The 13,497-nt window shown below is 45.4% G+C and overlaps 1 protein-coding gene across 1 annotated transcript in view; it reads right to left on the reverse strand.

Annotated features, from left to right (window-relative positions):
* Positions 1-9,266: 9,266 nt before the first annotated feature.
* LOC142783777 (leukocyte elastase inhibitor-like) overlaps positions 9,267-13,497 on the reverse strand; it is a 67,586-nt gene continuing 63,355 nt past the window's right edge. The window contains exon 3 of the mRNA XM_075882345.1: positions 9,267-9,571. Coding sequence (XP_075738460.1) covers positions 9,267-9,571 — 305 coding nt within the window. The remainder of the gene's footprint in view (positions 9,572-13,497) is intronic.

Here is a 13,497-nt window from a genome sequence, read left to right on the forward strand (position 1 = left end):
AGCACAAAGAATGTATCTCTTCAGGAAAAGTGGACTAACAGTGACATGTGCCCACCACAAACTTTAAATATGATGCCAAGTTACATTCTAGCAAATAGTTGTTGAGAATACCTTGAGATATATAGAGGATAACTTAATTGAACAAGAATGTTCAGGGGGTATGTACTGCCTTTATTTTGGAGATGATAGTGACTGCATGCAGACCTTTCAACAAACAGGTAAATTTCTAGCTGAATGATTTGAGCAGCTATATTTTTTGCCGGTGACACAGGCTGAACTAATATAGATGAATCATTTGAATGGCTTTATATAAAAGTATTCATATAAGGCCATATATGAAAGCATCCATATAAGACCTTATATGGATGCTTCTATATATAGCCATATATGGTCATATACAGCAACACCCATATATGGGGATATAATGCCCATATATGGCTATATCAGTATTTGGACATATCAGGTTATATACGGCCCATATATGGGGATTCCATATATGGGCCAGATATGCACAATTCCTGATGTAGCCATATATGGGGATTTCTATATAAGTCCTTATATAGGATTTTTGTAAGGGGTGTCACTCAGCTGCGCTCACGAGATGATTCGGAGGCCGCGTCGTCGACTTCCGGTCTAGGGGCCTTCGCGGTAGGTTTTCGGATGGCAGCTCACCTGGTGTAAGTCACCTTCGCGTGCAACCTGCGTGCAATGAATGGCTGAAGTACGCAATGAATGGCTGAAGTACTTGATGAGGCACTGAAACAGACTTGGAAAGAGGGCTTATCGAAAAGTGGAGCGTACGGCGGATATAGCAAGTCACTGTCTGCAGAGCGCTTGCTGCACACGGCCGATGAAGGCGTGGGGCACTTCCCCTTTATCAGTTTACAATCTACTTCTTCCTCAGCTTCGGGCCCTAAGAATAGTTGTGAAAGCACGCCCTTTTAACGGGCTGGTGATCATATATAGCACAGACCAATACTCCACAATCGTGGATCACTCACTGCGGAGACAAGCGGTCACAGTGTTAAGAAGCAAAGCGCCATGCTTTTTGAGTGAGCGTTAAAAGCGGACACTCATGCTTGTTAGAAGAGCGTCGGTAGCCACTAAACGCAAGATAACCATGAACTGCTTCGTTGCCGAGTGCTACTTCGACGATGGTTTCTATACGGAGCCACACCTTGAAAGCACGTGAATCCTCGAACTGACGTCATACAAGTGCGGTTCGCGGCGCCACCATCAGTCGTACACCAGACTAATAGGTCCGGTGCGTGTTCTCCACTTGCCCAGCCTGCGCCCGAAACACAACCCTAAGAAATGTGTGCAGCATCAGGATAAGTTTCTTGGGGCGGGTCATTCCCGGACAAAACGGCGGACCTGCGGGTGCCAAACACTAGCGAACGCCCTCTGGAAATCAAACGCCATGGGAATAGCAGGGGTCTTTGCGGCCGTCAGTCAGACGAGTTGCGTTTCAAGAGCGTGTAACGTGATGAAAGCACTGTTTGCGTGCGTGAAAACAAGCTGGTTGGGCTGTACGTGGCCGTGCCTCCAAAAATATGGTACAGTCGCCCGTGCAACAACATTTCCAGCACGTATGTAAATACAAATACGCAAATTGGGCAGCATGATGTGGTCCGTAGCGGAGGTCGGCTGGGCTTGGGGATTAAAGTAATGCGACCAGGCCTCGAACACCAAAAAAATACCCGAGGCCGCAGGGCTGCGTTCATGACAAGCAACAGCAATGTCAGCGGGACGGCAAAGAGTCCTTTTACCGCGGTAGGCGTGATGTTGTCGGGACGGGGCGCGAACCTAGGCGACTTGTTTGGAATGTTTAAAGCTGTATTTTCGAGCATTGTTAGTAGGCATTGAGAATTCGCTCAGAGTCATTTCTGTACTCTAGAAATATGGGCTCGGAGACGCGCTAGTTATATATACCATGAATGCAAAGAATGTTTTCTTATAAAGAATACAAAGATACGTGTTCGTGGTATTGAGGTTACGAATGAATCGAAGAGCTCTTTTTCGCATAAGACACAAGCTCTTCAGATTAGACCGTGACGTGACTCCTTAAATAAGAACACAATAGTGCAAGCGAGAGTGAATTAAAAAAAACCTTATTGGCGTTTTACGAATTTTGGTAACAAGGTCCGGTATCTGTTTAGAACACCTACTGATTCGCTATGTTGCTTACAAAAAGTTCTAAATGTGGTGTTCATCGTAAGTTTTCATGGAATTGTACGTCGAGAAATATGTATTGAGAAACTGGTTCCAGTACCTGTGTCTTAAATAATAGCGGAGACGATAAAGTAACATGTTTATTAGTGGCATATGGAATACAAATATTTTATTTTGCTGACATTTAAGCAATTTAAGTTAAGTCATCCACCGCCACTTCCATCCACAGTAGCGAAACGGCACATTCATTTGGTCGCGGTTAGTTGCGGCCGCTTGTTCGACCCTAAGTGCGAGCGTGGCGCGGAGAAGGAGCGGGTCAAGCCCACCTCTGCAATCATATTCTCCATTTGATTGGGATGGCCAGCGCGCCAATTTGAAGGCCATGCAGAAAGACAGACTGAGTCGTAACCGAAGTTCTATCAGAAAAGGGAAAGCACGTCTTTCTTGAGACCTGCTCGGGGAATTCCAAGATGAGGGACAAACATAAAAAAAAAGCTCATGAGTCATCCCCCTACGTGTGTCCATGCCGAACCCGAGATGAGAATTAGGATCGAACTGTAGGAGTTCGAGGGAGCACGGAACCCCATCATTGAAGATGACAGCGGAGACTTGCCCAGCGTCACGAGCTGTAATGAAGGAGAAATGCAACAGAAAGGGGCCCTGCAACACCTTTTGAGCATTGTCAGAGAACGCAACTGATCAGTAGTCAAGGCTCCCGAGAACACACCAGCCAAATATTACAGCGCAGAGCACGGCCTGCAAGCTACGATGAGTTCTTGAAGTCACCTAAAAATCGCTGTCTTTTCTCTCAACAAATGATGCTATGTAATCAAATATCGTTGCGTCATATACTCAAGTTCGAGGCTGATATGATTGTGGCGCGCTCGGGAGTTAGTGTGGTGCTCGCGGGAAACCACCCGGTGTCCGCGCACGTGGTTGTACTGAAGAGCTGCTCTTTCGAATAAAAGGAAAACTGCGGAATGTCACTAAGAACACGTGATATACCTTCTTGTCCTTTGCTATTCCTCCCTGCTTAGCTTCCAGCGCTTTTGTCGGGATTACAGAAGAGGGAAAGCAATTACCACATGCGACAATTACTTGTAGCTCCGCTCGAACAAGACGGATTCACGAGCTTTGTGCGGCCATCGACTTGAGAGGCAATAACCTCCTTTAGTGAACCATACCATGGTTATTTACAGCCACCTGTCATATATTATGCTTTCCTGACATTGTACCCATTGGACGTAATGTGAAGTAGTCGCCAATTTTATCATGTTTTCAGTGCGTCTACTTCACGGGCGTAATAAAACAGTGGCATTACAACCGCATGTGACGCTACAGTTGATGCTATAGTGATTAATTTTAGCCACCTGCACTGTGGGTTTACGCGTCAGATTCGAAATTTTAGTGAAACATATGCGCCTGCGCTGCGCTTGTGTATAAATGTGTGCAGAATGTAAGCTATGGCTTCATGGACAGGAGCACAATGCTACAGTCAGTGCACCACCACGAAGGGTTCTGGGGGTGAAACGTTGCGCACATCGTAAGCGTGCTTTACCTGCACTGTCAAGGAGAACCTACACCGAAAATATTCGCAAGTACGAATATAGAATCAGATTCAAGCCCAAGTGTCATATTCTACCTGAAAATTCACCATATATTTATTCAGCTCACCATGTGTGCGATGTAGTGAAACGCCTTTAAAAGGCTAATCTTTTCATAATGAAACACGCAGTTTTGCGCAGCGTGACTAAGAGATTGCGCGCACAGAACCCAGCAGCATGATCGCGCGAGGGCGAGTGCAAGTGACGAAGAATACGAAGGGCCGGTCCACGGTGAACTGTTCGGTCTGGCGCGGGAGCTTCACCAAGGCGCAGAGGTCACGGATAAGTGCGCTCAAATGACGCCCTCGGTTCCTGGTTCGCGGCTGCGGCCGGCCTGCGCTCCGCGCCGTCTCGAAGGCAACCGCGTGGCGCAACAGCGTCACACGCTTGTCGCCCGCCGTGGAACCCCACAGCTCGGCGTCTTCTGTGAACACGCGTTTGACACCGAGGGCGCCGAGGACCGGTATCATGTCCATCACCTGACGCAGAAGAGGTAAAAATTATCAGTCATTCATTTTTTTCTAGTGTCTTAGATCCCTAGTGGCGCCCATTACTTGCCACAATATAATGTACACGCACCAATGCACGCAAAGCTTAATATTGATAATAATAATAATAATAATAATAATAATAATAATAATAATAATAATAATAATAATAATAATAATAATAATAATAATAATAATAATAATAATAATAATAATAATAATAATAATAATAATGATAAAAATAATAATTGTGTCCTGGGTTATAACTCCAAGAAGCACGATATGAATATGAGAGACGCCACAATGAAGCGTACCGAAAAGTTCGTTACCCTGGTGTTCTTTAACGTGTACTCACATCGCATAGTACACAAATAATCGCATTTCAATTCTAATGAAATTAAACCACCGCGGAATAATTGCACATAATTATGGCACTGCGAATGCACTGTCATTACGGGAACGATAGATAGTGCAGTGATTTTTCTTAACTTTATTGCTGGAGTTTCGAAATAGCGGCCAGATCTGTTACAAATGCTCTTTGATTTTTAACTGAGAAGACATAGCCCTAGCTCAGATCAGAAAACAGTAAAAAGAAGAACGTAATACATGAAGCAAGGTGTAGGTGGGGGCTTGTTGGTATTCTATATAGTTACAACTGAAAAGCAAAAAGTAGACAGTGGACAAAGGAAACAACGAGGACAAGCGCTTACTTACATTTTGCAAATATTGAAGCATGAAACGAAAAGTATATTATTCCATTATGAATAAGTAAATATACTTGTCCCTGTACATCCTAACGATACCAACTAAAGCACAAGAGCGAAAGAAACAACTCCCAAGCAGAAGCGAAATTACGCAGAAAAGCATGCACCAGCGAATTTTATTAATGAAGTAGTTTTTGTTTCTATTGAGATAGATGGCTTGCTGACAAGGCATCCATTTGTTATCGCTTCCTCCTCAGTGGTAGTGCTATCATTATCGTGAGTACCCACCACTTTTGTTTCGTCGAATAATGACATGGATTGGCATTCAGTGCAATGAGTCGTGAGAAAAATACTACAGCCTTTTTTAACGTTTTATTTTGTTGGAGTAATTGCATATACAGGCAGTCGCCTGTCTGTCCGAGGTAACCTTGAGAGGAGTTCAAAAGTGCATGGCTTAGTACGTTCCTCACACATTCAAAACTGCAACTTCGGTGCTCAATTTTGCACACGTTTGAAGGCCTTCCGACTGGAAGGGTTGTCACACATAGCTGCAGGAACTTATTTGTACCGAAAAGACATCAGTGAAACTATTTGTCAAACCTTTTTCTGTATTGAGTGAAATGCTATGCAAGTATGGAATCACATAGCTACACAAAGCAAAATTGTCAAGCATGGTGTTGCTCGTGCCCGTTCGCACAGCGCTGTAACAAAGTGGTGCTAGCATTGAATGCAAGAAAGTTTCAGGGGACAGGTAGTCTGTCTTAAGGCAGCTGGGAACGTATCTGAGATACGTGTCCGTATCTGAAGAAGTGCGCAAGGACTCGAAGAGTAGTGACACGTGCACTGATTAATAGACAATCTAGCATAAGATGGTGGCTGCAATTCCATGCTTGCATGTCGTTTTACATAAGCTTGAAATATTGGCCAGACACATAGTTAATAATATTTGTTGGGGTTTAGCGTCTCAAAACCACTGCATTGTTACGTGGAAGTTTTGTTCAGTGACAGCGAATCAACACAACGCCATCCAGAGCAAACAGTATCGCAAGCCAATAGGGCAGCTAGGGAGTCTAACTCACAACTGCGTTGTCATTACACTCCTTTTGTTGTCGTTTCAGCGCCTGTGCCAGAGTGACAGTTCAATGCACGAGTCAGTAACCCGGCCCGACAATACACCACCTCGGTGCCTGTAAAATGGGCGATTCTTCATTGTAGGGTTTGAAACGAGAAACATGGACAACTTCTGTCCTGGTTGTAGCAGCCGACGAGTATGTTGTCGCGGAAGCCCAAGGTAGTGCGATAAGAGTTTGCCGATACGTCTCGACGTAGGAGCCAGAAGAAGAGAGCCATGATAGAATAATCATAGAATGACTTCTGTGCTCTCTGGGATGACGTTAACAGAGCATGGGCTAATGTTCATTATATTATAGCACACGTAAAGTTACTTTTTAATTGGATGTTTTTGTTTTTTTTTGTGGTGAAGGTGCTCCATTTGAGTTTCTGTTTTTTTTTTGCGGTGTGAGGCTTGGCCCCGAGGAGCTTTGCTGCTAAATCGACCACCGTTTCATAAGTCATCATAAACCTCACATTGAGCGCCGCAATCAAATGGGTACACCTTATGGTCGCAAGCACTAGAGTTTTAAATAGATGAGCCTCGAGTTGTGATTAGTACAGCATCAAAATCCCCGTGAAATGCTGAGTTGTATGTACCTATTCAATAATAAAAAAATAAGGAGCCCTCAAGCTTCGCCCTAAAGTGTTGAACGCCGTAGTAATAGCATCTACCTTGCACGTAGTTAAAGCAATCAATGAATACTATGTTGTATGATGTTACTCTATACCTTTAAACTCTGCAATATACAATGTAACCGATAGAGTTGAAATTTGCTTGTGTGGCTGCATCTTTCGTGTATGACTGCATTATGTATTAATAAATGTGCACGCAATATTTTGAACCTGCTATGCACCCCCTACGTCCAAGAGAATATGCACAGTAACGTGTGTGCCGTCTGAAAAGGGTCGTCAGTGAAACCTCGAAGTCGTTATAAAATCCCATGTTTTGACACATAATTGGGAAGGCACGCATGTAACAGGAAATAGTACTGCTATATTGCGTGTTGTATTGTGGAGCTTCAATACAAGACTTTTCCGTTTTTAAAGAAGTTTTTTCCTGTATATACTAGCAAACGATAGTATTTTCACTATACTACTAAGCATACGCGTGACTTGGTTGGTGGTAGAACACTTGTTTGCCAGGTAAACGCCCTGGCTTGGATCATCACTAGAACCTAGAATGTTTTATTGGTTCATTTTATTCGCGTACACCTGGATTTCGCACTCATGAACAAGATAATGATTTTTCCCTCACAACCAAAGACACCCGCGCTGACATGAACGCCGATACCGACACCACAATTCCTGCGAAACGAGCTCTTTGACGCTATTGCGTCTGGACAAGAATGGTGCTCCTCTATGCTGGCGCTGTTCCTTTTGGGCGTTTTTGTCACTGATGACTAAATGTAGAGTGTTGAAAAATATTTGACATTTATTTATTTATTTATCACAGGGTTGTCAGTGCCATAAGGCGTTACAAAGAGGGGAGGGGGGTTAGGTAGTACATGATCGGTTATGATTGATCGGTCATTACGTCTTTACAGGTATCCCTACAGGTATCGGGTACATTATTGTTTAATATGTGCTATTCGACTCGTAGCAAATGATGTACAGTGCGAATCGGTTATAGGAAAACGAGCAACGAAGCTATAACACAGGTGACCGAGGATACATGTCTATTCATGTTTCTTGCCTATAGATGTTTTTTTTCGCAGGCGTTGTCACACATGTTGCCTTTCGTCATGATTAGTTATTCTTGCTGAATCCCACTGCTGAGCTGCCCAGACACAGCCCGTGGTGTTGCGCGGGTCTAATTCGGCTGCTTTATTACGTTTGCGTGTGCTTTTCACTAAATTTTTAGTTGCATCAGCTCCTATGTCGTGTCTTACTTGTTCGTCGTTTTTTTTATATTGGTTTTGCTCATAACGATGAACCACAATCTAGCCCAAGCTTCTCTTCTTGTAGAGCCCATTCGACTCGTTTTTTGAGGTTTTGCCACATTTGCAGTGCCCTAACTTCTATATTTTTTCTCCACTGATTATTATGCACAAAAGTTATGTAAGAAGCTTCAGGCTATTAACGATTAAGGTCGGGGAGGGGAAGTGTTTCAGGGGTAGGACAACCAAACAAGGCATATGTTTCACTATGCAGGCTAAGTTGGCTGTTCCGGAAATTGATGGACAAACTGCTGCCGCTGGTGGCATTGCAATGTTTGTCTACGAGTGTTCGACAATACATATGGGTCAAATATTGTTCACATCTTGCATGAGCCAAAATATTCCCGTACCTGTCTGACCTTAAAAAGAGGAAGACTGACCCTGACACGTTTGCGTGCCCTGAGCAGCCCGAAGCAGGTCATGGCCGTGAACGCATTCAGCCTCGCCTCCAGTTGCTCGAGGCCGTCCTTCTCCATCGGTAGCAAAACTATGAGGGAGAACTCCGGACCCGCAAATGTATCCACACTGCGATTGATTGCTAAGGTTAACCCTGATAAAAATGCGGCTTAGTTTATTTTGTTTGGTGCATGAGCGATTGATGCGTAAATGTCGCTGGCCACACTGAAAGACTAGCTGCTTCATTGGTTTTCTTATATGGAAGAAGCAAGTAACTGCCAGTAATTGATTTTGAAGTCTTGGAATAAGTAAAATTGTCCGAAATATTTTAGAAATATCTTGATACATGCCAAAAGCAAGCACCATGAAGTGACTTAATCAGTACACAAGAAATAAAGAGGGACTTCTACGTTTTTCAGGAACGAACTGCTCAAAAACTGAAACACATTTTGAACATTCCGATGTGTGTTCGGCAAAATCCTGTGACCGTAGCTGCTTCGGCTTAATGCAGCCAGTGTGGGCTCATTAAATTCAGATTCTTTTCATGCAGAATAGGTGACTGTTATTATACCGTAATTCTGGCATGCTACTGATTACTGGTTACACAGTCAACCTCGCAGTCAGCGTCCTCAAGACCATCACCATGCTACTCAACAAGCATGCGAACGAAGCCGCAGGTAAGCTGCGCAACTGTTATTCTGAGCCTCTGTGCCATCACGTCATCGCTGAGGGTGTGATGGGAAAAAGCCACAGGTGACACAGTTAGAGGGCACGGATGAACGCATGGACGCAAGTAGAAGTCGTTAAATGTTCCCACCTTAAATATTGATAGTGCGCAAACGCTTCAGTCACTCACGCTGCTTGAGTAATGAAACCGTTCTTGGGTGTGGTGAAACCGGAGTCCGATCGGCCCGTAGAACTGTCGGAACAGCACCCATGTTGCTCATAGGGTATCTCGACAGCAGTGGCGTTCAGATCGGGGCACGTGGCGATCCGGAAGCACCCCGTCTGGTGCACCATGATGACAGTGGCTAAATGGCCGTCTGACTCCTGGAATTGCCCGCGTGTGGCAGTTCGCTCATCGAACGCCTGCTTCCACGAGCCTCGGAAGTCAACCACGCTCAACATGCACACCCGGGAGGCCGGCGTGATGCAGCCTGCACCAACACACAGTTTCAGAATAAGGGCCTAAGCGCCTCCATTACCACTAACGAGAAAACCAGTGGTGGATGAAAAAAAAAAGCTTTGCTGATTATTCCATTAGAGAAACTAGTATAATATGAAAATGATACCTGTGTTCACCCAGGTAGATGGGCATCCTTTGCACAATGTTTCACTACAAGGGCAAATGAAATAATGTTACACAAGAAACTGTGATGTCAGGTGAAGAGAGGCAAGCACAACAAATAATTCAGTGCAATGCTGAAGAATAATGGGATGATGAATGAAAAACTTTTATTGAAGTCCTCAAGGATTCCACCCCGTTTAATAGAGGTAGGATCGCGGGCCACTCCCACTTTGACCGGACTGCCACAATCGCAGTATTTTTAAAAACATGCTCTGGAGGGGCCCCTCTTCACAAAAAAATGAAGAATTTTTCGAAAACTCCTTTCACACAATGCTAGCCCGGTTCTCATACAACAAGCAATCAAGCCCAGTTCTCATACAACAACTCAAGGCTGTCCAGAAGGCACACGATGCGGTGGTAAGAATAATTGACACCCAAAAACATCATACTGTGCACGAGCAACAACAAACCACTGTGAAAGCACAAGACGTGCAAACATCGCCCATCACGACCCATCATGATATTGTAACGATGTTGAGGATCTCGGGATGTAATAAAACGTATTTATTAAAGGGTGAACCAGTGCCCACAACTCAAAGGGACTATGGTCGTAGCACGTTACAGCAGAACACCAAAGATGTCTCCTTCTTCTACTTCTTCAAGAGGAGTCCCAAGCGCGTGGCGCACATCAGCCGGGGCCAGCTGGGTTCTCGAGCTATCATCATCGTCTCTGCGCAGCACTAGACGGCGCGCATGTATGTCCCTGTGCGCGAAGTGATGGGCGCGTTGTTTGAATGCAGGCAATATGTCTCGGCATAATCCGCCACCTCATACGAACCGTCCCGATGCGTCAGGCAATGAATAGATTCGTCGTAGGCGTCACTGGTCTTCCGGTGATCTTTCATAGTAAGGCTTCAACCAGACTACATGTACAACCTCTGTAGGGTTGCGGCGTTTTGAGCTCCCGTGTATAGCGGATCTGACTTGGTAAGTTACATCGCTTACACGATGGAGTACTTTGTAAGGCCCGAAGTAGCGGCTAAAAAGTTTTTCAGAAAGTCCACGGTGACACACTGGGGTCCATATCCATACTTTGTTACCTGGTTGAAAATGCGCTTCGGTACGACGCTGATTGTACCGATAGGAGTTGACACGCTGTTGGCGGCGTGTTCTGTATCTCGCCATCTGTCATGCTTCCTCGGCTCTTTGCAGGAGGTCGGCTAGGCCAGGTGGATTTCTGCTTTCATCATTCAGTGGTAACATGGCATCTAGTGGAGTGGTGACTGTTCGGCCGAATACAAGTTCAAATGGTGTCACTCGTGTTGTTTCTTGAACGGCTGCATTATATGCGAACGTGATGTAGGGTAATATTTCATCCCATAGTTTATGTTCGACGTCGACGTACAATGAAAGCATATCAGTCAGAGTTCTGTTCAGGCGCTCCGTTAGGCCATTTGTTTGAGGATGGTATGCTGTAGTTCTTCTCTGGTCTGTATGGGTCATTCGCTTCAGACAATTCATTAGGTCTGCATTAAAAGCTGGGCCACGATCTGTTATTACGACTCTGGGTGCACCATGTCTGAGGATTATGTTGTTAATGAAGAACTTGGCAATTTCAAGAGCTGCTGCACTGTACAGCGAGTCAGTGTCAGCATAACGAGTGAGATAGTCCGTGGCTACGACTATCCACTTTTTGCGTGCAGTCGATGTCGGAAACGGGCCTAGGAGATCCATACCGACTTGTTGGAATGGGGCATGCGGTGGTTCTATTGGCTGGAGGAGGCCTGCAGGTTTCACGGATAGAGTTTTGCGTCTTTGACACTCACGGCAAGTTTTCACGTAGTGCTGAACTGAGGATAACAGTTTTGGCCAGTAGTATTTTAGGTGAATTCCGGCGAATTTACGGCTGAAACGCATGTGTCCAGATGTTGGCTCATCATGACATGCGTGCAGAATATCGTTTCGTAAAGGTGCAGGTACAACGAGTAAAACCTTGTCACCATGAGGCTTGAAGTTTCTCATGGAAAGGACCCCTTCTCGAAGACAGAACGAAGGGAGCCCTCTGGATAAAGTGCGCGGGACTTTAACGTTGAGTCCTTGGAGACGCTGTATAAGCGGCAGCAAATCGGGGTCATTTTGTTGTTGTTGAGCGATTTCTGATGCCTGAACGACGCCTAGAAACGGGAAGTCATCTTCCTGCGGCTCACTCGTCTCCACTGGTGCGCGTGATAGGCAGTCGGCATCGCTGTGCTTTTTCCCAGATTTGTATACCACAGTAACGTCGTACTCTTGTAGCCTAAGGCTCCATCTTGCTATTCGGCCAAAGGGATCCTTAAGATTCGCCAGCCAACACAGGCAATGGTGGTCACTGACTGCTCGAAATGGTCTACCGTAGAGGTGCGGCCGAAATTTACTTATGGCCCAGATGACCGCGAGACACTCTTTTTCGGTTGCAGAGTAATTTGTCTCAGATTTCGAAAGCTTGCGGCTGGCATACGCTAACACTTTTTCTTGGCTGTTTCGCCGCTGGACTAGAATGGCTCCGAAGCCGACGTTACTCGCATCAGTGTGAACTTCAGTTTCGGCAGTCTCATCTAAGTGGGCGAGGATTGGAGAGGCTTGCAGGCGTGTTCTTAACTCATCAAGTGCTTCCTGTTGTTCACTTCCCAACATAAAGGGCACCTCGTCTTTTGTTAGATTAGTAAGTGGTTCAACAATGTTCAAAAAATTTTGCACAAATCGCCGGTAGTACGCGCATAAACCCAGGAAGCGACGTACTGACTTCTTGTCTTTGGGTGTCGGGAACTTCGCGATGGCAACTCTCTTTTCTGGATCTGGCCGAACGTCGTCGGAGCTGACGACGTGTCCGAGGAGTCGAAGCTCTTCACTAGTGAAGTGGCATTTTTCTGGCTTGATGGTCAAGTCTGTTGAACGAATGGCTTCTGATACTGTGCGGAGTCGCTCTAGATGTTGGTCGAATGTAGCGGAAAATACGACAACGTCATCCAAGTACACCAAGCACGACTGCCATTTCAGTCCCGCGAGGACAGCGTCCATCATTCTCTGAAACGTCAATGGCGCTGTGCACAGGCTGAATGGAAGCGCTTTAAATTCGTAGAGGCCGTCTGGGGTTATGAATGCCGTCTTTTCAAGGTCGCGCTCATCCACCTCAATTTGCCAATATCCGCTCTTGAGATCAAGGGAGGAGAAGTATTTCGCAATCCATAGTCGATCGAGTGTATCATCGATGCGCGGCAGATGGTATACATCCCATTTCGTTATGCTGTTAAGTTTCCGATAGTCGACGTAGAATCGAAGGCTGTTATCTTTCTTTTTAACAAGCACTACGGGAGACGCCCATGGACTGCTGGAAGGCTGGATCACGCCATCTGAAAGCATCTCCACCACTTGTTTCTTGATGATGTCTCTTTCCTTTTGCGATACTCGATATGGGTGTTGGTAAATTGGTCTCGTGGATTTTTCTGTTATAATCCTGTGTTTTGCAATAGCCGTGCGTCGCACCTTAGAGGACGTTGAAAAGCAGTTCGAAAATTCTTTTATAAGGGCGAACAATCGTTTCTTTTGATATTCTGGGAGCCTATGGTTGACGCTAACTGATGCGTCGACATTGCAGGTCTCTTGTGGAGTGGTTGGCGTTGTCGCTAAACTGCATAGTTCGGTCGCCATGCAGAACTCGTGGAAATAGGCGATAGCCATAACTTGCGCGATGTGCTGACACTCATTCCCAAAATTCGCAAGGAGGACAATAGAGCGGCCACTCCTTAAGAGAACAAC

Source organism: Rhipicephalus microplus, unplaced genomic scaffold, assembly GCF_043290135.1.
Source record: "Rhipicephalus microplus isolate Deutch F79 unplaced genomic scaffold, USDA_Rmic scaffold_12, whole genome shotgun sequence".
In the NCBI taxonomy this organism is placed as follows: Eukaryota; Metazoa; Arthropoda; class Arachnida; order Ixodida; family Ixodidae; genus Rhipicephalus; species Rhipicephalus microplus.